Source organism: Lepidothrix coronata, unplaced genomic scaffold (assembly GCF_001604755.1).
Source record: "Lepidothrix coronata isolate B3197 unplaced genomic scaffold, Lepidothrix_coronata-1.0 Scaffold2, whole genome shotgun sequence".
NCBI lineage: Eukaryota > Metazoa > Chordata > Aves > Passeriformes > Pipridae > Lepidothrix > Lepidothrix coronata.
Window position 1 is genome coordinate 12,440,649 of NW_016690182.1, and position 22,996 is coordinate 12,463,644.

The window sequence follows — 22,996 nt, forward strand, 5'->3', positions numbered from 1 at the left end:
CAAGGGGAGGTTTAGGTTGGACATTAGGAAGAAGTTTTTCACAGAAAGGGTGATTGAGCACTGGAATGGGACACTGGGCGTTGGAATGGGCTGCCCGTCCCTGGAGGTACTTAAGAAGAGACTGGATGAGGCACTCAGTGCCATGGTCTAGTAGACGAGGTGGTGTTGGGTCAATAGGGTTGGACTCGATTATCTCAGAGGTCTTTTCCAACCTAACTGATTCTGTGATCCTGTGAGCGATCTCTGCGGGTTTCTGAGTCCGCTGCCTCTGCCTGCAGCTGGAGCTGTGGGTCTTCCAGTTTCCCCCCCACCCCTGACTGCAGGGCTACCCTTTCTCATGGGACTGGGGTCTCTGGTTTGGGGGACAGGGTGTGCCCCGGGTGGGCTGTGCACCTCCCGTGACCTCCGTCGGGAACGGAGGGTTCGGATCACTTGGAGAATCATAGAATGACAGAATGGTTTAGGTGGGGAAGGACCAGTTCCAACCCCTGCTGTGGGCAGGGACACCTTCCACTATCCCCGGCTGCTCCAAGCCCCGTCCAACCTGGCCGTGGACACTTCCAGGGGTGGGGCAGCCACAGCTTCTCTGGGCAACCCGTGCCAGGGCCTCACCACCCTCACAGGGAAGAATTTTTTGGAATATTTTATCTAACCCTGCTCTCACTGGGAGGTACCACAGGAGCAGTGCTCATGTGGTGTCCTACAGGCACAACAGACCAAGTTCAGTGGTGAGGCTCGCTGGGACCACCCCCTTCAAACCGGGATCCACAGCGACCAGGACAGGGTCAAAGTTACCAAAGCATAGATCACAGTCCCTGTACTATGAGCTATATGTGATACTGGCTGCTTACCAAAGATCTGCCGAGGGTCAGAGTTCTCTGTGCCTCAAGGAGCAGCCTCGAAGGCGTCGCAGCTCTGGAGGACACCCCTGCCATGCAGCCGGGAATGCTCAGAGAAGGCTCGCTCAAGGCTGTCATACTCATGGGATAATGTGGTTGGCTTGTAGTCAGCTTCCATGTGTCAGGAAAGGAATGCATGAGACTCCTCACACACGCAGCTTGCTTTGTTCCTTGATAAACGAGTCTTGGAAAAGTCACCCACTTTTCATGTGTCAGTCGCATGATTGATGTTCCAAGCTCATACATTTGATGCTCACTATATCACTCTGCTCCTTCGTGGCTTTCCAGAGAACATGTTGGAACTAGCACAGTCCTTGGCTCATGTGCCAGTGCCGTGTGGGGGTCCCGTGCCCTCAGCAGCTCTGGGGGGCTTTAGCACTGCACTGAGCTCTGGCTCAAACGAAGCCCCCACTGAGGTAAACTCAGCAGAGCTCTGTGCTACAGCAGAGGAGAGCTTCCCCCAGCCACCAGATTCCCAGAAAAAACTTTGCAGATTCCTAGGTTTAGCCCAAGAAAATCCTTTGGTATAATCCCACACCCATGTGCTAATGTGCTGGTGGGGCCAGTGAAGCCCTGGCCAGGGAAGCACTCCAGTGCCAGCATCTGAGGGGATTTAAACCTGCCACCCAGGGTCCATGCGGGCAGGATCAGGCACACGGCTTGGGCTGCGTGCAGGCAGCTCTGCCACGTCTCCAGCAGAAGGACCTGGGACATGGACAGGAGCACCAGAATGACTTTGGGGTGCAGCACAGCTACGGGGTGCTCACAGGGCCAGTGGGGGTTTAAACCTGGGTCCCACTGATCTTGGGTCCCTTCAGTTCCCAAAACTGGTTCCGGGCTGCTGCAGCTCCAGCCCACCCTGTGCCCTCCTTGGCCACTTGTCCTCTCCAGCCCCACCTATCCCAGTGTCGCTGCAGCTGTCCCTGGCCTGGGAGCTCTCTGAGGCTTGCTCGCTGTTGTTCTGGGATCCCTGTGGGATCTAGGTGCCTGCCTGGATCCTCATGCATGTTGGGGCAGTGTATAGCCCAGACAAAAGTATGAGCTGGATGCATACTAGCCAGGCAGAGCCAGGACAAATCCCATCACCAATGGAAACATGGTGCATTGCCCTGTGGGGTAAGATCCTCAGCCAAAACCCCCATCCAACTCTGCCCATGGCTCTGTGGGGGCTGGGATGAGCTGCCTGCTTTGGGACAGGTCTATGTCTGCCTGTCCTGCCCAGGCTTGGCATGGGGAAGCCGGCTTTTCCAGTCTCCACAGTGCTGCTGTGCTAGTGCTCCTTGGGAGGCTCTTGGGAAGCCCAGCCCTGCTGCAGGGGCTGTGACTTGCACCATACGAGCTGAAATCCCCCCCAGCCATGGGGGGTATGGGAAGAAAGATGAGGGGAGCAAGAAGTGCAAGGTGATGACGTGGGTCTGCAGCAGGAGCTGTGCCAGCTGGCACATGGAGGGAAGGCTGTGATTCTCAGCCCTGCCCATCACCAAAGGATCTGGGGGCCGGTTGGAGGTGAGGGCCCCTCAAGCTCTCCTTGGGCTCTGGCATTTCCTCAGCAAACACCCAAATCAGGCAGGATGCAAGTCCTTGGCTCCCCCCACTAGGCTCTGCTGTGTGCTCGCTCAAGAGCATCTGTGCCTAGTGTGTCCCTATTGTGAGGAGAGCTGGGTCACTGCTTCCATCCAGCCTCTTCCCACAGCACCACAGAGCTGCCTTTCAGAGCTGGAGCAGCCCCCAGCCCTAGCCCAGCTCCCTGGCACTGCAGGGCTGCCAAGAAGCCCCTCTGCGTGGCATCTGGAGACCTTAGCTCCAGGATTGTTTACCAGACAGGGAGCCTCAGGCTCAAGAGAAGCAGCAAGGACAAGGAAGCATCATTCATGGAATCCACACAGGCTGCTTCTCCCCCATTTCCCTTCCCCAGGCTGAAACCTTATCCTTTCCCATGATAAAACAGGCCCAACTTGTTGCTCCCCATGGCCCAGTGCCAGCACTGGTAGAAGCCAAGGAGCTGCTCTGCACAGGGAGGGCTGAACTTTGCCTCCTTTTTCTCCTCTTTTCACTACTAATGGCCGAGGTCAGGGAGGGACATTGAGTCCAAAAGCTGTTGCATTTATTTATTGGAAAAACCCCCAGCAAGTTAAGCCAGGGGCTTTCCTGACAGTGGGGAAAGCACGAAGGAAAGCACAGAGCAAGGCAGGGTGACAGAGTTCCAGAATGCCCTCAGGGAGGTGAGAGCCAGTGCTGTGCTGAGCTGCTCCAGCCCAGGGAGCAACTCCCCTAGGGCACCAGGGCTGCATGGCATGCACCTTGGTGGAGCTGTGCTGCGTGATGCCCCCTGTGCTTGCCCATCTGCTCCACCTGCATCCCCACCACGTCCTGGCCATTCCTGCCTCTCTATCTACGCTCCTTGAGTACAGGATGTGTTTGCAGCACCAGGGGTGGAAGCCAACACCCAAGGAGAAATGGGAGCAAACACCCGCTGAGGGTGGGCTCGGCTGAGCAGGGTTAAACACTAGAGCCACATGATGCGAGCCAAGAACAGGGAGGTTAGCTTAGGGTTAGCGGCGTGTCTGTGGCAAAGGAGCCATCCCACAGCCCCTCATCACAACCAGGGACCGCATCTCACCCCCAGGTTAGAGGTTTCCAGGCTGGTGGAGTAGTGGGCTGATGGATACACTGGAGCTGCCGTGACTCTGCTGCGGCTCGGGATGTGCAGTCACCTCACGGAGCCCAAACTCTTATGTCTCTGATGTCGGGTCCCACTGCTGAGCCTGCACCCCCTGCTGCTCCCCACCCATTTTCTTCCAGTCCTTATTTGGTGGCTGATTTGATCTTATGGATGGCATACGGGCTGGACTCCTTGGGCATCCAGATCTCCTCCCCGCCGTAGCCCTGGTGATCCACCGCTCCCTCCATGGCTGCTGTCAGCTCAGGGCTGAAGATGCTGTCGGTGGCCCGGTAGGTGCGGGTGAGGCGGCGGAAGGAGGAGTCTGAGGAGCTGTCGTCAGGAAGGTCTTCATCCTGCTCATCCCGCAGCTTGGTCCTGCCCAGCTCTGAGCTGCTCCCCAGCTCTGGGTCTTTGAGAGCCTCCCCCACCTCCTGCAGGAAGGCTGTTTTGGGGCTGACGATACACAGCAGCAGCATGAGGCCTCCTGAGACCCCGCAAAGAAAGTAGAGGCCGACTTTCTCTGGGACACCTGAGGGGAAGAGCAAGGAGACACACCAGGGTACAAACTGCTCTGCAGCCTGCAGGTTACCAGTGCCTGCAAACCCCCTCTGCCAGGCATATGGGAGTAAGAGGAGAGGAGCAGGGATGCCCTCAGCATCCAGGCTGCAGGGGTAGGACAGACCCTGCCCCAGTCATCATGGGAGTGGCACTCAGAGCCTCGTCAGCACCCACCAGTGTCCCAAAATGTGCCTTTTCCCATAGAATCCCCCCCTTGGTATGTGGAGAGGCAGAGCAGGGGAAGGAATCAACTCTTCAGGAATTAAATGAGTAATTTCATCTGGCAAGGGAAGTTTTTGCCTGCAGAGAGGTGCTCTCTATCAGTGCCTGCAGACAGGGCAGGAGGGAAGGAGACCAAATGGGTAATCTGGCCCGTTGGAAAGGAAAGATCCACAGGCAGGACCACAGCTACACTGCAACTGCCGATGCTGAAGGTCCTCAGGCCTTGTTCAACCCCTGAGCTCCCGCCCTACCTGTCCACCCCAAACCCAGCACGGGTGCTTGGTGCCCACCTCCCTTGCGTGCCTGGAGGGGTCTGGGGTCCGGCTGCCTCTGAGATGAGCCCTGGGCTGAGCTGGGGCCATCTGGGACCTCAGTCACCCCCCAGCCTGTCCCGCTCCCCTGGGTGCTGCGTGAGACCCGGGGAGGGCACGTACCCCAAAGGTGGGCAAAAGCTGCCAGAGAGCTAGTAAAAATCATGCGGTCTTCCCGGAGCCTGGAGAACCTGGGCCCTTTGTACCAGCCACCTGCAGCGACAAGGGGGCGCAGGCTGAGACACGAGGTGCTCCTGGCTCCTTGTGGCCCAGCTGCCTGCCCTGCCTGTCCTTCTCCACACCACGCTCCATCCTTCGTGGGGGTGACTCCGCAGGCCCTCCTTTCCCCTGCTCCCGGCAGACCCATCTCCAGCCCCTCAGCCATGGGCATCGACCAAGGGGTGGCTTCAGCCATGGGACAGAGATGCTAGGATGGAGCTGGTATAGGGACACAGACAGGCCATGGAAGGGCTGGTTCCCCCAAGCATGGACATGGTACCACACTGCCTGTGGTGTAACCTCCCTCCCGCCACGTTACCGTGCATGTAGTCCGAGAGCAGGAAGGGGTCCGAGGTGTCAGGGCCCACCTCCTCCAGCAGCTGCTTGGGCACTGCAAGGAGAGCACACACCAAACATCACCACCCCGCTCCTCCCCAGCAGCCCCTGCCTCCCTGAGGAGCCCTGTGCTCCCGCCTGCCTGGCACGAGGTGGGCACAGCAGGCGCTCTGCCGGTGCCCCTGTGCCCCCAGCTCCGTGGGGAGCTCTCACCACAGGTGTAAGAGACTCGCAGCTGCTTCTTCATGCCGGGGAGGCACGGGTCCCCAAAGGTGGCCTCGTCAGCAGCCACGGTGCAGTTCCCCTTGCGGTGGCACTTCTTGAACACCCTGCGCAGGGCGTCTGGAGCCAAGCACTCTGCAGAGACACGAGGCATGGACCCACAGGCAGGGCTGCCTGCCCCTGTCCACCAGGCACTGGCCAGCTGGGGGCCAGGGGCACAGGTACAGCCCAGTGGTGTACTTGTGCCATACTCTCTGCATGGCTCCTGGCCCCATTTCTGTCTCGAACCATTCTGGCATACCTATATGGGGTCCCCCAGTATTCAGGGCATCACACTCGGGTTTGCCCCGCAGGAATCGTCCATAATTTGCAGAATAAATGGCCAGGATGGATTTTGGTCGGCACTGCAGCCTAAGCTTGTCATTCTCACACACGGTCTTGATCCGATGGTTCCCTGGGGAGTGACACCGCAGTGTCCCAATGCGTCCTGAATCAGCTGTGGCCCCTCCCTTAGGGCAAGGGCAGGGTTGGAGGAGGGCTGTGAGGTACAAGAGCAGCCCTGCTCTCCTCCTTGCCCCTTTCTGAGCAGCCAGAAAGAGCCCATGCAGCATTACCCAGACCCTGCTCCACCTCACCTGGCCGGCACTTGTAGGAAGTGATGAGGTACTTGTGCGTCCCAGGGCACGGGTCTGGCCCAAAGACTTGGCTGTGCACTGAGAACTGGCACCATTGCTTGTCCTGGCACTCAGCCAGCAGCTTCTGGGGAGCAGAGGGAAGCAGGCGTGAGGTGGGTGTGGAGTCCTGACGCTGCGCTCACCTGCATCACCAGGCTCAGTGAAACAGCCTCTCACAGTGGTCTCCCACGGCTACTCCTGCCTGCCTCCGACGCAAGACACCCCAGTTCCAGTGCCTGTTCCCGAACTAGTTCCTCCTGCTACTACTGTGCTGGCACGCCAGCACCACACCACGCTGCACATCTGTAACATCTGTACGGGCGTGTGCACCGACACTGCCCCGTGCGCTCACGTCCCCGCGGTCCCTGCAATGTCCCCGCGCAGCCACAAGGTGGGGACGAGGGTTCACCCACCGGCCGCCCGGGTCCCGCCGAGGTCCCGCGGGGTGGCCGCTGTCCCCTCCTGCCCACGCAGCCAAGCCGTGGGTGGCCCCGCCGGGCCCTTGGGTGTGGCAGGAATCCCTGGGCAGCCCGGCCTGTGGTGCCTGTGGTGCTCCCTGCCCCTGCATCCACCTCCTTCCCGCAGCAGCGGCCCCGCAGCGGAGCAGCGGCTGCCGGCGGCAGGGAGCGGTTTGTTCCGACCCTCTCCCCGACGCTCGCTGCCTCCTCGCCCGAGGATCCCAGCGCCCAGAACGGAGACCCTTCTCATTTCTCGTTCCCCTCCTCTGTCCCTGTCCCCTCAGCCCAGCAGAGGACTGAGCCTCCCCTTGGTCTTCGCTGGCTGCCAGAAGGGAGATTCACAAAGGAAACACGATGTCTCTTTGCAGGTTTTGCCTAAACAGAGCTGAGGCCCGGCAGCAGCCCTGCTCTCTGCCCTCCAGACATTCCTGCTCCTTCAGCAGCAGCTGGTATTCCAGCCTTGTCCCAGCACGGTCCCCCGGCTGGAGCGGCTCCACCCCGGTGTGAACCAGAGCTACACAGACCTGCTCTCAGACCCGCCCCTTGGTCTAATGCCTGTGCCAGGCTGTACCTTCCATCCTGCAGGGAGGGGGACCCTGACCTGTGTTTGCAGGGTGCTCCATGGGGCCAGCCCGGTGCCATGCCAGCATGGTCTGGCTCTGCACTTGCAGAGCTCCCGGGACATGCAGGATGCCAGGAGGGGATCTATGGCTGGAGCAGGATCAGGCAGCAAAGCCTTGCGAGCTCCCAGAGCAGGGAATTGGCCCCTCAGCTCTTTTTCCTCTTCTCCAGCTCATTCCCTTTCCCTGCAGGCAGCTGCAGCCTCTGGGTTTGCTGCAGGTTTGTGCCAGCCCTAGCAAGGAGCTGGAACAGGGGTAGAAAAGCAGCACGTGAAACCGAGGGACCCAGGCATCAGCTTTGGGGAGATCCCTTCCCTTTCCTTCTGCCAACCTCTGCTTTCCTACTCTCTCTATTGAGCAGGCCCCCTTTGATCCACTTCATTAATCCACTCCCTGGGAGCTGCCAGCACGGACAGGTGCTGCTTGTGGCTGGGGAAGAGCCGAGCTCTGTGCTAACCCCAGGGGATGCACCCACAGAGCTGAGCACAGCACCTCGTGGTGTCCTGTCTCGCTTCACGAGCCCGACACCGTGGCTGCAGCACTTGTCCTCTCCCGGGACCCAGCCCCAGCTGCCAGGGCTTTCCCTGAGCCTGCTGCACCCTCAGGACGCAGCAGTGCCTCCTGCCAGACCCCACTCTGGGGCCCACGGCAGAACATCTCTTTCACCCTTATCTTCGAAATCTGGGAAAAGGGCCCCGCAGGTGGATGCCAATGCTGATGGCCACAACCTCCCTGGGGCAGAGGGAGGCTGTGTTGTCTGCACCCCCAGCCCGAGCAGGCAGTTCAGCGATGCGGGGCCAGAGGGCTGCGCAGCCCGGCCTCTGCGACCCCTCCCTTACCAGGTGGGCGGTTCCCGACGTGCACTCTGTGCTCTCCTGGGAGGCGTTGCCAGGGCTGGGGCAGAGGTTGGTGCTGGGCACACGGCGCCCGTAGAAGGCACCGAGGATGCTGATGGTGGTTTTGCGAGGGCAGACGATGAGGAGCTGCTCTCCATCGCAGGTGTGAGCAGTGTGGTTCCTCAGCACCTTGCGCAGGTACCCTGGAAGGGGAAAGCGGGGTTGGCCCTGGCCAGAGGAGACACCAGGACTGTGGCAGTGGCGGCACTTGGGCTCCCGAGTGCTGGTGGCAGTGAGGATGTCTTGAGCTGGGGGTGAACAGGACCAGAGCAGGGCAGCAGCAGAGAAGATGGGCTTGCAGCAAACCTTGCATACAGCACTGCTGCCAGGGGGCTGGAAAGCAGCCTGGAATAGCTGAACTGGTTAGCAACGGGAAGCGACAGCTGAAGGCAGGACAACAGGTCAGAGAAAACATATACGGGAGAATCCCATGAGGAGCTGTCAAGTGTTCAGAGAAAACTGGGCTTTTTATGGAGCCCTGGCGGGGGAACACCAAGGATAAGCCAGGGATGGTCCCCCAGCAATGATCTCAGAGTCAGGGTGAGGAGGATGTGCTCTATCACAGGTCACTGGTCTGTCACAAGTCAAGCCATGAGCTGGATGAGAAAAGGGTCCAGCAGCTGCTGCGGATTCCCACAGATGGCTGGGTTGGTATGGATGAGTGTGAGCCTGGCCCCAGGTCTCTGCTGGAGAAGCCCAGTGCATCTGTGTGAGCCATTCCCAGCCCACAGCCCTTCCAATGGGCACTGGCTCTTCCCTCCTTGAATTCCCATCATGGAATGCTTCTTTCTTTCAGTCCTGCCTAGTTTGTGTCACACACCACTAACCCTCTTGTTTTCCCTGCAGGGAACAGTGAGGTGGGACTGTCCTGCCCATCCTCTCCAAGGGTTTAACATGCAGAGATCAGCTCTACTTGGCATCAGCTGTGCTGGGTGGGCGAGGAAGCTGTTTTAGTAACAGCTCTGCAAGTTGCCAGGTGCTCTGAGCAGGCACTGATTGCTGGAGAAGGCTGAGGAAGCAGGAAGAACTGACAAAAAAAGCTATGTGCAGAGCCCTGAGTGGAGCAATTTGTGTCTTTGAATAAAACAAAAGCAAAGGGGAAGCATCATTTTGAGGCTGGCAGGTGGGGACAGGGCAACCCGGGGCTGCTGAGTGGGTCACAGACCCCAGTCCCCAGCTGTGGGGTCTTCGGAGGGACTTGCACTCCAGCCCCCCCTCTAGAGCTGGGGCCTGGGGCAGGACATGAACCCTGGCCCCCAGCCCCCAGTGTGTCAAACTCCCCCAAACCAACACAAGAAGGTGGGAGCATGAGCTCCCCCCTCTCTCCCTCCGCAAACCAGTGCCAGGCTCAGAGGCACAAAGGGCCCCTTTCACCTTCCCTGCTGCCACTAACCCTCTGGCATCTGCGGCCAGAATCACTCCCTGGGGAGTCAGTGGGTGCAGCTGGGAGCTGCCTCTGGCCCAGAGTTACTCTCTCCCTTGACATTTCTCCTCACAAGCTGGGATGAATGAGCGGGGGGCCCAGCATCCCACAAGCAAGCCCTTGATTGCTCCTCCGCATGCTGGAGGAGAAAGGAGAAGCAGAGGAGGGTGGATGGCAGTAAACAAGGTGTTTTAGCCAGGTCGAAGCTCCAGTGCAATGCAAAGATGCTCCCTGGATGGCACAGAGTTGGATTTCTGCCCTTTAGGGTGCAGTGCCCACAAAGAGCAGACAGGACAAGCTCTGTCCAGAGCTTGGTTGGGATATGGTTGTCCCATCTCACTGGATGCTGGGGGCTGTGAGGGGCACGGGGCCCTGCCCAGGCTGCCAGCCCCCCTCCCCTTCATCTGTATCCCCTGCTACAGCCCCACACTTGGCAGGAGCCAGGCTCCCCTGAAGATTCCAGACCCACCCAGGCTTTGACTTCTGCCTGGCACTGAATCCAAACCCACCTCCCCCAACAGTGCTGGAGGTGCAGCTGCCCAAACTCCCTGCTGCTGGGCAGCCCCAGGCACAGAGGGCTCAGCCAAATCCCAGGGATGGTGGGGAACTCGGGGAAGAAATAGGAGAAGAAACAGGTTTCCCCAAACCCCGCCCTGCCCTGCTGTCAGCACCTGGCTGGCAGGACCGGGGGGGTTGTATTTTAAAACCAAGGCTCAAACAGTGCCACAAGGACAGAGGTTTCTCCATCACACTGTTTTGGGGCAGTGAGCAGCTGTGAAGATGATTTTTTTGGGGTGGTACCACGGCAAGGAGGCTGCATGCAGACTTTGGCAGTGATTCTGGTGGCCCACTAGTGTGGCTGACACAGTCCCTGGTGCTGTGGTTGTCCTCCTCACTGCAGCCTGCCCTGCAGCATCAGGCTTTCACCCACCCAGGCTCGGTAAAGCACAAAGAAGGTGTGCGTGGCTGTTCCCAGATGATCCCTGGGGAATGCCTGGTGCCCAGCCTGCCTGCACCAGTCCTGACAGTTCAAAGTGCTGGGGCACAAGAGATCCCAAATTTCTGCCTTGGCTACATCTATAAGGCTCACCAGCAAGGCCCTGGGGAAGAGGCTCTGGCCCTTGCTGTGTCTTGTGCCAGGGCACCTTGCAGCACCCCCACTCACGGGTGGTTTTGGCTGGGGCTGCAGCCATCGGCTTTTTCCAGGGACAAGGTACAGCTTCAGCCCATCTCTTCCCTCCACTTCTCAGAGCAGGGAAAGCACGACAGGCAGCCCGGGGTGCTCCACACACTGCCCAGCACCGAGGGCATGAGCATCGTGGTTGGGGGGTGGCGGGGCTCAGCAAAGCTCAGGGACTGGCTTGATGTTTTTTTCTTTGCCTCTCTGCCTCCAAACTGTCAGAGGGAGCACAACAGAGCAGGGCAGCCGCTCCCTCACACACACCGCGGCTGTGGGACGTGTGCGATGTTTTTCAGATCACAGGCCTGCGTGGGGATAAAGAAATCCCAGTGTTTTGGGCAAACTCCCTCTGGCTTGCCCCGGTTTATAGCTCACTTGCCCCTACCCCACCCACCTGCTGTCGCTTCGCCCTCCCATCACACCGGCGCGGTCCCAGCATCTCCCGCATCCCCGCCTGCGCCCCGACTCACCGGAGAGCTCCGGGCTGGCCTCCAGACCCACGGCCAGGCAGAGGAGGACCAGGATTGCTGCTGGCCCCACCAGCCTGGCCATGGCACAGCCGCTGTGTCCCACCAGGCAGCCTGTGCCGGCCGGGTCCGCGGTGGTGGCTGGCGGGGCTGGCACTGCGCGGGGACAATGGCTCATTTCTCTGCCCCGGGCCGGGCGGGCGCATGTGCACCCGCTCTTTGTCTGCTGCCCGGGGCCAGGGGCTGCTCGGGACAGCTGGTTCACTCTCAGCACAGGGACACCTCCCCTAGGGAGGGGACATGTTTTCAAAGGCACTCTGCGACGGGTAAGCCAGTGCCATGCCTTGGCATCACCACTGCTGGCGGAGAAAACCGGCAGCCCCCTCCCTCCTGCCTCTGTTCCCCCTGGGCAGATGGACAGGGCTTGGAGAGGTTTCCAAAGTGCCCCCAGCTTTCTCCCAGGCACGGTGAGGCAGAAATCCGGATACATATGTGCTGTAATCTTGATCTCGGCAAATGTCCGGCCATTCACCCTGTGAGGAGGAAGGGAAAGGCTCCCTGAACTGCCTCCCAGGCTGCTGTTCCTGCAGAAAGACAAACACTCTGCCTGCACCCTACCCTGTGGGCAGGGTACCGGTCTTTGCTGCCACCCTTCTGCCCCACAGCCTCTGTGGGGCCAGGTACTGGACACGCCAGCACCTTCTGGGGAGGGCACTGTGCTATCCCGTGCCCCCCCGCCTGCAGGAGTTAAGTCCCTGCCTGCTGCTTCAGCTGGAGGGAAATGCCACGGATTGGAGCTGCTGGCTCTGACCCCGGCTGAGGTCAGCGCAGAACAGCAGCAGTCGGCAGTGCCAGGAGCCATCGCGGCTCCCGCAGGCTCAGCATCGCCCGGGCAGGGGCAGCGGCAGAGGGCGGGGTGGCAGCAGGGACCGGCACACACCCCTCGAGGAAAGTTCCAAGTTCTCCAAAATCTCTGATGGGGCAGAAAGAAAAATGCCCCCCATGCCCCCCCATCTGCCCTTGCAGCCCCCAGCATAAGCATCACTCTGGATTGAGTAGCAGGACCAGCAGAAGCATCTCTGTTGGGGAGCCTCCTCCAGGAGCCTGCAAAATCATTTTCCATCCTAATTGCTTCAGTGGGGATTGGTGTCTGATCAGGGATTGGTTATTTTTAGGAAAGTTGGAGCTTATCTGAGTTGGGGGGGGGGGGGGGAGAGTCAAGCATCGGGGGTCCCCATTTTGTGCAATGGTACCAGCTTTGGGATCCAGAGGTGCAAGATGGGTCTTGCCCAAGAGTTAAGCCCGTGGGTGCTGAGAAGCTGTCTCTGCTGGGACGGCAGCCAGGGCGATCTGACAGCAAACATTTCCCTCCCATCCTGGGGAGGAAAGCAAGCCGTTCATCCTTCCTGCGAAACAGCCCAAATTCCAGGAATGGGGCCCTGCCGGGGGTCAGTCCCGGAGACATCCCGTCCCACCATCCTGCCACACACCACCCAGCTGGGCGGCTGCCAGGGGCACTCTGGGGTTCCCCACTGCTCCCAGACACTGCTCCAGCCTCTCTGCTCTCCCACTTTGGCTGTTTTGCAATCCTTCCGGCCCAAGGGCTGTGCCCTGGCTTCAAAAACCTGGTGGCAGGTGGCCAAGCTGCTCCACTCGGCTTTCCTGAGCACTTTCCCTGTGCAGCCCTGCTCCTTGCAGCAATGGGTGCTCAGAGGAGCCCAGCCAGGGGCCCCCGAGGGTGGTGGGCTGGGAGAGGAGCTGTACCCTCCCTCCAGGCAGACACCCATCGTAATGCAGCCACAGGAGGCAGTGGGAAGGTCAGCTGGGTTCACCCCAAGGAGATAAAGAAGCCCTGGGGCACCAGACACCGGCATGAGGGTGGGAGAGTGGTGAAGGGTCACTGTGAGACTGGAGCAGCAGCAGCAGGAGCGGCAGGCGAGACGCTTCCTCTGTAAAACCCTGCTCCAGCTGGGAAGTGACGGCAGCAGTGCTGGGGACACCAGCCCACTGCTCAGAGGCACTGGAGCAGTGCCTGGGTGGGTGTGATAGACTGGAAGGGGACTCGTGAACATGACCAGATAGACCCATGCTGAGTCACGTCTGAGAGGCCCCGGCAGCTTCCCCCGCTTGCTGGCGGGTCCCTGCGCACACCCTGTTGCTCCTCCCTTCTTCAGAAGGAAGGAAAGGGCGAGCCCCAGCCCTCCACGGGGCGAGAGCAGCCGAGGGGCCCGAGCCGTCAGCCCTTTGAAAGCCTCACCCGTCAGAGCTCTGCAGAGGACAGACCAACTCACCGCAGCAGTGTGTAGCCAGCAGGCTGCCCCCACACTGCCGGGATGGACAGTCACAACACCACCAAGGAGCCTGAGATTGAGCTGTTTGTGAAGGTGGGTCTCGGGGTGGGGGGGACAGTGACTCTTTGGCTCACCCTCACCAGGTTCCAGCTGGGTGCAGGTGGTGGGAATTCATGAGTGTCTTCACATTCCATGAGGCTGGAGATGGGTACCAAATTCGGTGTTACTTGCCATGAGGACTGGCTAAGTGGGTGCCTAGAGGAAGGGAGCAGGCATGCGGTGCTGCAGGGACCATGGGGTGTCACACCAGCAGCCTGAGAGACGCCCTGGTCTCACGGTGGTCGTGCACCCCAGGGGAGTGGCACTGCTGGCAGCTGGTGTGATGAAGGAGCGGGCACACACGTGCCTCTCGAAACCCAGATAAGACAAGCCCCAGCTTGGGAACAGCGAGCGGGAGGGCTGGGAGCTGCCACTTCAGCTTCTCCTGCGAGTGGGGTTGCGAAAGGAGCACGGATGGCTTGGGGAGCCGGCGCGGGAGCCCAGGCGTGGGCAGGACGGGGCAGCATCACAGAGGGGTATTTGCTGGAAATGGTTGCTGGGTTTTTCCCTGTTAAGCAATTTTCTGAACGCTTCCCTTGGAACATTTTAACACTCAAGTTCAAAATATCTGGAGTGGACACGTGAGGTGCAAAAAGAGAGGAGCCAAAGCTGGCAGCTGGTAACTGCGTGTGCCCGCAGCAATGCCAGTGGGGCCCTGGGACACGCCGTCAAGTGACAGTGACTGGGGGGGCAATGCCCCCCTGTGCCACCACATCGAGGTTTTAAGGATGGTTTCTCTGTAGCCACTCAGCCCCATGGGCTTTGCTCCTCCTTTCCCGGAGGCGCACAAAAGGACTGTGGCACTGGGCTGGAGGCACTGGCTTCCCTGGCTCAGGCACCTTCCTTAGGCTGTAGTTGGAAATGTGTCAGAAAGGATTATCTGAGCCTTCCCAAGAGGGATCTCCCCCATCCCTTTGCCAAAATTGCCACAGCACTGCTTGCTGGACATCGAGCTTGGCTGAGCCGAACCCAGACAAGCGTATTCTTGGTGAAAGTAATCTGCATCTTGAATTCCCTGCTTAGCCTGGGATGACTGTAAAGGAAGATGATACAAGAGGTGACTGCAATGGCAGCAGCATGTTCAAGGGGGTTTTCAGAGGGAAGCGAAACAGAAAACCAGCAGTGTCGTCAGGACTTCCTCTGTGTCTTCATTTAGCACGAAAAAACCCTCCTGGCTTGTCTGTTCACGGCGAAGTTGATGCTGTGCCACTCCCTCCCAGCACTCAGGACCCATCTTTACTGAAGACACAGTGGTTCTGGCTGCTGACAGGCACCTTCCACGAGGACACAGCTCCCGGTGACAGCTGTAAATCACAGGGGTAGCTCCTGCAAGCGCCCACTGGCACTGCATGGCATGTCATGGCACGGCATGGCAACCTGTTTCACTCTGGTGAACGCTGGAGTTACCCTGGTGAGGACAGGCAGGGCATGGAGCAGATCCAACTTTGCCCTTGGGTTGGGGTGGGTGTCCCCAGGGGGTTGGCTATTCCTCACCCTGCCGTGCCCCTGGCAAGAGCGTTGTCCCTCCAGCTGGGGGGTCTCCCTGCCTGGGAGGATGCTCTGTCCCTGTCCCGCAGCCCCACCAGGCATTCAGCTGCCTCCTGGCTCTCGGGGTGCCTCTAGGAGCTGTGGCAAGTCCCATTTATTTAGCAGTATTTAGCAGTGCCCCAAGCAGGCAAAGCTGTTCCGTCCTCCCACTGCATTTCAGGCTGTTTCACCAAGGGGAAACCACAGGAACTGCCAAGTAACTTCGGGGTTTGAATGCCCCATGAGCAGCCTCCCGAGGCCTCATAGAGTTGTGGCTGAAAGCCTGCATGCCTCTAGAGATGCTGCACTAGTCCAGGCTGGGTTTATCCATCATCTGAGGACAAAAGAGTGAGGAAAGTCAGCCTGGGGGGCCTGCAGGCTCTGTGCCCCCACCCCAGTCCTTGCTGCAGCAGGGAGAGCGGGCGAGGCTCTTTGGGGAAGGAAGTGCAGACTGATGACTCCCCTGCCATGCTGCTCTGCATTTACCAGGGAGGGAGGGCATGTGGCTGCAAGTCTCCTCTGAGTGCCCCTGGCTCCTGGGGCCTCTCCCCATGGCCAGCTGGTGACAGCAGGGCCCTTCCAGAGCCCAGTGCTCTCCCAGCAGTGCCCAGGCACTGCTGGAACTCCCCTCCGCTTCCTCCAGATAAAGGTTTTGGCTCGGAGCATCCTGGGATGGGCCTGGCTTAATCCTTTCTCCCCACAGAGGCCATTCTGATTTCCTTTTCACTCTAAAATTCCCCACCTCTCCATTTTTAAAAGATGAGGGGGAAAACCAGCCTAAGCTGCCCAGAGGCTGGAGCTCCTAGAGGAGCACTGAGAAGCCTGAAGCAGGTGAGCACAGTCTGAGCCCAGAGCAGCCCCATCGAGGGGCACCTCCTCCTCTCCCCGTCCTCCCCACCCCACCACTTCTCCAGTGGGACTCCACCAGAGCTATGTGCTGCCATGGCTCAGCACAACAGCTCCCAGGGGGTACAACAGGACAAACTAATCCTTCTCATTCCCAGCCTTGTGCCAGGCCAGGGAAGTTGAGGGGAGCATAGCCAGCATGGAGAGAAGGAAGGAAAGTGTTGGTCCTCATGCTAGGTAGACACAAAAGCACTTGCTGAGCTGTTAGTGCTGGAGATGCTCCAAAGAATGGCAGCAGTCTGGGGTCACAGGTGGCAGCAGTGATGGAGAGGGGACGGGGAGCAGAGATGCCTTGTGCTCTTGCCCACAGGTAGCCCTCGAGGCTGTTCTCTGACTCTTCCCTCCAGCTCCTTCACAGGAAGTCTGAGACCCAGTTTTACCCCTTTCCAAAGAAGCCCTATTTGCTATTAGTGACACAGGATGCTCCTGAGCTGTAAGCCCCTGGGAGCACTTGTTATTAATAGCCAGCGACCAGCCTCGTGTGTGGATTCAGCTTCACTGTTGGGCGTGTCCCTAATGAACCAACACGTTTTTCTCTTCCCGTTTCTTTCCTCAGGAGCATCATTCCGTGACAGCTGAGCACAAAAAATGCTTGTTAAAAGCAATTTTCTTTCCTCTGAAAGGACTAAAAGGTGTTGGCATGGTGGAAAAGCAGACTGCCCTGCTCCAGCTCACCACCGGAGTGTCAGGGTTTTGATCTGTTTACTGTCCCCTTTAGGCTGAATTTGAGGATAGTCTGTCTCCCCTAGAGAAGCCAAGCACTCCAGAGTCCACAGGTTTCTGGGCAGCTGTGGATATAGACAGGTGACTTGTAGCACCTACCTCAAGCCCAGGAGAGCCAGGCACAGGTCTTGCCTCCTCAGCCATCCTGTCTTTGGAGCCCCAGAGAGGTGCGAGCTCCGGAGCCACCTCCAGCTGCCCACCATGGATGTTTTTGCTGCTATTTGACTCCATCAGATCCTCTTAAATCTATTCACCCTTCTGCTTAGCCTCTGGACTTCAGCTCGCCAGCAGATATCAAGTCTTAGTCCAGAGCTGTCCCACTGGGGCTCATGTCCCACAGCTCCACGGGAGCAGCACCCCCCGTGACAGGTTGGTGTGATCTGTGCTGCTCCTCCCTGCTGGGGCAGGGCAGCCACCCTCTCCAGAGCACCATGGCTCATGTGCAGCTCAGGAACTCCTTCATTCTCTCAAAGAGGCTGAGTTTCCTGTGAGCCATTTTACCTCTCGCCACAGCACAACTTCCGTCTCAGAGCAGCACCTCAGCCAGTCTGTTTGCACGGGGGGAACCTTCCACATTCCTCTTGCCAAACTCCTCATAAGGCATTTCAGTCCTTTTCGCAAAGGATTGTCCAGCTGCTACACAGCAAGGAAATGGGCTTCCCTCTGCCTGCTGCTGCCTTCCCTTGGGATTGGTGAACAGGAATCACCTGGGTGAGACCTTGGTGAGGGAGCCCTAATGGGACTCGGGCAGGGTGTCCAAGCCCCTCACCTTCCTGCATTCCTACTGCTGTTTGACCCTGTCCTGGTCAGGGTGCTGAGTGCTGAGATGCAGCCCATGCAGAGGGGGTGAAAGAGGTTCCTTTAGCAGCTGAAAGTCGTCTCTGTTTCCTACTGACGCTGTGTGGGATGCCAGCACAAATTCCCCTGAGCACAGCCCCGCTGCCCCCAGCCTGGGGCAGGCTGCTGGGTGGCTCTTGGCCACCGCCAGTCCGGGGGGAGTCATGCCCTGGGTTCATTAAATGCACATGAGACTGGAGGCAGACATGAACAGCACATGAAAACAAACTGCTCTTTTCCTGGCAAACATGAGCTCATTTCCCTTCTCCCACCCTCTTCAGCCTGGCCTCCCAGCCAAGCGGGCCCTCCCTTCCTCCTCATCCATTAGCAATCACCCTCCGCCTCCTTCCCCTGCCTCCTTCTCCACTTCCTCCCAGATTTATCTCACATTTCTGGGAAGGACCAGACCCCGGGCATCCTGAGGATGCTCTATGTCCTTTCCAGTGGCCTCAGGGCTACAGCCAAGCCCCGGTGCTGGGTACCTGTGCAAGCCCTCCGTGTGCCTACCTCCAGTGGCTCTCCAACTCCTGGCATCCTGTCTGTGGAAGGGTTAAATCCTCATTTCTTTGCTTTCCCGGCAGGCTGGTCTGGATGGAGAAAACATCGGAAACTGCCCCTTCTGCCAGCGCCTCTTCATGGTGCTGTGGCTCAAAGGGGTCAAGTTCAACGTCACCACAGTGGACATGACCAGGTGAGACGTCCCCGCAGCCCCGTGCCAGCAGTGGGCGGAGACCCCCCCTGTTCAGCTCCCCCATCAGCACTTCTTCCCCCTGCCCACTCCACAGCCCGTGTGCCCCTGCACAGGGGCACTCCCTGTGCACACACTGCCCGCCACCCGCGGGCTTCAGGCACTTGGGTTACCTGCCAACGTGTGCACGGCCCCCCCTGTCCTGCTGGGTGCAAGGGTGAGCCAGAGGCACCACAGGGCAGACCGAGGGGCTGGGGGGAACTTGTCAGCTCCCCAAGCCAGCAGAGTGCGCAACTGGGGACGCTCCTGGTCCTGCCCCCCTCGCTCCCCCTGGGGCTGGCGGGGGCAGGCAGGCTGCGGGCTCTGAGCCTGCTTGTTTTCTCCGCTCCAGGAAACCTGAAGAGTTGAAAGATTTAGCGCCGGGCACCAACCCACCCTTCTTGCTGTTCAATAAGGAGCTGAAAACAGACTTCATCAAGATTGAGGAGTTCCTGGAGCAGACCCTGTGCCCGCCCACGTAATTACAAACTCCCTCCTCCCCCGTTTTGGCCCCGGCATAGCGTTGCGCAGCGCTTGGCAGGTTGGGAAAGCGTGGCAGGGTGCCAGGAGGTGCCCGAGGGCAGCTCGGGCAGGGGAATGGCCCCCACATCCCCCGAGCCTGCTCTGCAGAGCAGGGGCTGCGATGCTGAGGGGCTGAGTCCCCCAGGGAGGGCGTGGGGGCGGCAGGAATGGGAAACAATAAGAGGAAGTGCACCAGTCATCGCATCCCGTCACCGGGGACAGAGTAGGAGCGCGGCGAGGTCCGTGCAGGGACCCCGGAACTGGTGGTTTTGCTGCTGGCTGTGGCAGCTGGTGTTGAGGCAGAGGGGGAACACGAGACCCCCTTTGCTCACTCATCCCCGGTGTACTCAGCTGAGCGAAAGCAAATGGCCTTGCTTGACTGCAGCAGTGCAGGTGCCCTGCAGGGCTGCTGTGGGGGTGGTGCCCCCCGAGCTCATTGGGGTGCTGCCTGCAGCCCCCCAAACCAGCCTTCCCCGTGCCCTGCATGGCTGCAGCCGCCCTCCCGCTGCTGCACGAGAGGAAGTTCAAATGCATTTGTCACAGCTGCCCAGTGTGCCCTGGGACATGTCTGCAAGCAGGAGACAGTTCCTGAGGCTGTCATGGGAGCTTCTGGCTTCCCGAGACCCCTCTGTGCCCACATTCATCCTCTGGGCTGGGCCAGAACTGTCTGCAGGCACAGCTTTACTCCGGGGCTCCACAGCCACCAGCATCCCTCAAACACGGAGTTTCTGTCCTGAGATTGTCCTCTGGCAAACACCCAGGATAGATGACACAAATCAAAGGTGGCAGCTGCAGTAATTCACAGCATCACAGTTCTCCCACAGAGAGCTGAACATCCCCTGCATCCTCCAGTACCAGCCCTGGGCACAGCGGCACTCCCTGCTCCATCCCTGCCTGCACTGACATGAGTGTCTCTTTCCAGGTATCCACACCTGAGCCCCAAGTACAAGGAGTCCTTCGACGTGGGCAGTGACATCTTTGCCAAGTTCTCAGCATACATCAAGAACCCACGCAAGGAAGCAAATATCAGTAAGGATTGCGGGTGGGGGTTGCTGGGCTGTAATCCTCGGGAGGGAGAGATGCTTTTGTCTGCAGGCAAATCCTGACATCAGGTTAAAGTCCCTGCTGCCTGCCCCACCAAAGCCTCCTTGTGAAGCGGAGGGGGGAGGTGGGAAGGATGAAGTCAGTTGTGTGCTCCACAGGGATAACAGCAGAGCATGGGGAGATGCTGCTCGGGTCCCCTGGAAGCAGAGACTGGCCAGGGTCAATGCTGTGCCTCGCTCGTGTGGTCTGAGGGCTTTTTCCCTCTCTGCAAAGCCTGGGGGAGGCTCAGCCAGCCCAGCACAGCCTGGGGCTCAGCTTGGGAGCCCAGGGCACCCGCTCACTGCTCTTGGTCTCCTGCCCTCCCAGATTTTGAGAAGGCCCTGCTGCGGGAGTTTCATCGCCTGGATGTCTATATGAACACTCCTCTCCCAGAGGAGATTGACCAGGACAGTGTGGAGGACATCACCGTCTCCAGGAGGAAATTCCTGGACGGAGACCACCTGACGCTGGCTGATTGCAACCTCCTGCCCAAATTGCACATCATCAAGGTAATGGCACCAGCCCGCAGGGCCAAGGTGGGGCACCTGCTCCCAGAGGGGTTGACAGGGAGTCCCCGCTGCCAAATCCAGAAAGTGAATCTCCCCCAGGTCTGGGAAGTCTCAGCCTCCTCTTCCTCCTCCTTTCCCCTGTAGATTGCAGCCAAGAAGTACCGCGGCTTCGAGATCCCAGAGGACATGACGGGTGTCTGGCGCTACCTCAACAACGCCTACGCCTGCGATGAGTTCAGTCACACCTGTCCTGCAGATGAGGAGATCGAGCACACCTACGCCAGCGTCGCCAGGAAGATGACCTAACCCCAGCGAGGGGTGGGCTGGCAGCACTGCCCCGGCCAAGCCCTCCGACTCCACCGTCCTGACACAACCAAAACCAGCCGATGGAGGGACTGGAGGGGGTTTACAGCATTGTTACCCCCTGCCTTTCAGAAATAGTGCCTTGCTTCACAGCCCCTGCTGCTGCCTCCTCCTCCCCACTGCTGGCTGCGGCCCCTGGGCGCTGTCAGTGCTGACCACGCCTGTACACTGGTCCCATCTGGATGCAGTAGCATCCCTAATCCCTGAAAACATGTCTCACGACCTGTGACTACTTGTCCTGGGAAAAGCTAAGCACCAGCCCCCCTCAGTGGCGCTTTCACGGAAGAGATGAGACCCCCAGATGGCTGGGCCAGCCCGGCCTCCCCATCCCCTTGTGCAGCCGGGGCTGCTCTGCCAGCCCTATGTGATCCCAGCCACCCTGTGCCCATCCTGGGATCCCAGTGCCTTCCCTGAGCTGGAGCTGTTTGAATTCACCTGGTGCCACCCTGTATAGCACCTGGGGCTGGCGTTTGGGCAGCCCTCTCTTCCTCCAAGGCATCCAGCTCCCTCTGAAGACACCAAAAGGCTGTGCCCCAGCAGCTCATTGCAGTGGCAGACTGTGCTCGCTGCTGAGGTCTGTGATGTGCTGACTCCTCTGAGGACACGGGGGAAGGTGGGTGCTGGGGGTGATGCCTGGGGTGATGCCAGAACCTGCCATGGAGAGGGGACCCACAAAGGGCTGAGGATGGAGGGCTGAGGATCAGGGCATCCCTCCCGTGGGTACCAGCACCCAGGGCCCTGTTCTGCTGGCTGCAAGGTCCCACATGGCTCCTGAGAGCTAAGGAGCCTCTCCATGCCTTGCAGGACCTTGCAGGGGATGCAGCCATGCTCTAACTCTACAACCCCTGGTCCCCACTAACTCTTCAGGCACCTGAAACTGGGAGCAGCCACAGGATAGGGCACATGTTTGGTTTCCACACTGGAGAGCCCAGGAGTGCAGGCAGTGGCTGCTTGGCAAAGTGCTGTGTCCTTGGAGAGGTGTGGGCAGGCCTTGGCTCAGCACTGTTCTTTCCTGTCCCATGTCGCTGACATGAGGCATCAAAGCTGCTCTGGAGAGCCACAACATCCCATGCTCCCCCTCTGACACCTCCAGCTCCCCCAGGGCTCCCACCAGAGCTCGTGAATTTGGCCAGCCCTCCCCAAACAACCCCAGGACGAATCGATACTGTACAGTGAGGGCAGTGGGCTCTGTGGGAACAGGGCAAGCAGAGCCCCCTCAGCCCTCACTGCCGCTTTCCTCTTTGCACTAAACGTGTGTCCTCGCAAGCCTGCCTCGGACAGCGCTGGGTTTGGGGACTGGGTTTGTTATTAGTGGGTTTTGGTTTTGGTTTGTTGGGTTTTTTTAAACTAAGAACAGCAATAAACTATATTTTAATATGCCTCGCTGGTGTGCTGTCAGCCAGGGGCCAAGGCTGCTGGCAGGGAGGGTGCTGCGGGGTGGAGGGAACTTCCCTACAGTGGAAACCCCTCTGAGATTTAGCAGAAATGAAGCTGTAGCCCCAGTCTCTGCTGCCCTGGATCACTGGGGTGCATGTGTCAGGAGAGACATCCCCTTCCAGGGCACAGGCACTGCTGTCTGCCCACACCACACACGCCACGGTGGGAGGGTGCAGGACCCTGCACAGCGTGGGGATGGAGCGACCACAGGACGCTGCTCCAGTGAGAGGGATTTATTCATCTGCTGCTGGCAGCAGCAGGTCCCTGCCAGGCCACAGTGGTCACTCTGCCTTGCCACAGGTCCACTGCTATGGGAGAAACAGTCCTGCACCCTGGATCCTTATGGTCCTCTCCCCCACCCCATGACACCCCTCCTCTGCTGCAGACCCTTTCCCCTTTTCCCCAGCAGGGACTGTAGACATTCCAGAGCTCTGTGCACACCAGCCAGGGGCAGGGTCATGCATGGATGGCCCCAATGGAAGGTGCGGGGACAGTGGTAGCAGGTAACTTCCAGAAGCAAGCTGTGATAAAAAGGAAAAGATCCTCATGCAAGGGGTTGCAGCAGTGCTGGGCTACAGCCAAGAAGTGTAAAGGAAGGAAGGGAGATGTCCCTTTCTTCTCCCAGGCTCTCCTTCAGCTTTGAAGTCGGTTCTAGGACAGCAGCCTGGGAGCTGAAATGCCCTGGTCCACACCATGGGCACCCTCCACCCCAAAACACAGAAATTCTCCACCCTAAACCACGGGCTAACCTCATCCCAAGTGGACACTCAGCTGGGACTTTTCTCCAAACAAAAATCCATATCTAGCCTGTTTCTCATCCCCTGA

General features: G+C 59.3%; 2 protein-coding genes across 3 annotated transcripts; one reads left to right on the plus strand and one right to left on the minus strand.

Moving 5' to 3' along the window:
* Positions 1-3,006: 3,006 nt before the first annotated feature.
* LOC108497126 (protein eva-1 homolog C-like) lies at positions 3,007-11,334 on the minus strand. Of its 2 annotated transcripts, none has more exons than XM_017814498.1 (7): positions 11,151-11,332; positions 8,021-8,220; positions 6,065-6,188; positions 5,731-5,883; positions 5,421-5,564; positions 5,191-5,262; positions 3,007-4,090 (listed from the first exon to the last, which is right to left on the minus strand). In XM_017814498.1, exons 1-7 carry the CDS (start codon positions 11,323-11,325, stop codon positions 3,705-3,707), a joined length of 1,254 nt encoding a protein of 417 aa, XP_017669987.1. In that variant the 5' UTR covers positions 11,326-11,332; the 3' UTR covers positions 3,007-3,704. The 2 variants fall into 2 exon arrangements, with proteins under 2 accessions (XP_017669987.1, XP_017669994.1); XM_017814505.1 differs by lacking the exon at positions 3,007-4,090 and adding an exon at positions 4,158-4,865 and having other exon boundaries at positions 11,151-11,334.
* Positions 11,335-13,125: 1,791 nt separating this feature from the next.
* On the plus strand, positions 13,126-22,114 carry LOC108498780 (chloride intracellular channel protein 2-like). The gene is made up of 6 exons (XM_017817921.1): positions 13,126-13,531; positions 18,112-18,221; positions 18,610-18,735; positions 19,702-19,808; positions 20,190-20,371; positions 20,516-22,114. The coding sequence occupies exons 1-6, from the start codon at positions 13,481-13,483 to the stop codon at positions 20,675-20,677; spliced, it is 738 nt and encodes a 245-aa protein (XP_017673410.1). The 5' UTR covers positions 13,126-13,480; the 3' UTR covers positions 20,678-22,114.
* Positions 22,115-22,996: the final 882 nt, after the last annotated feature.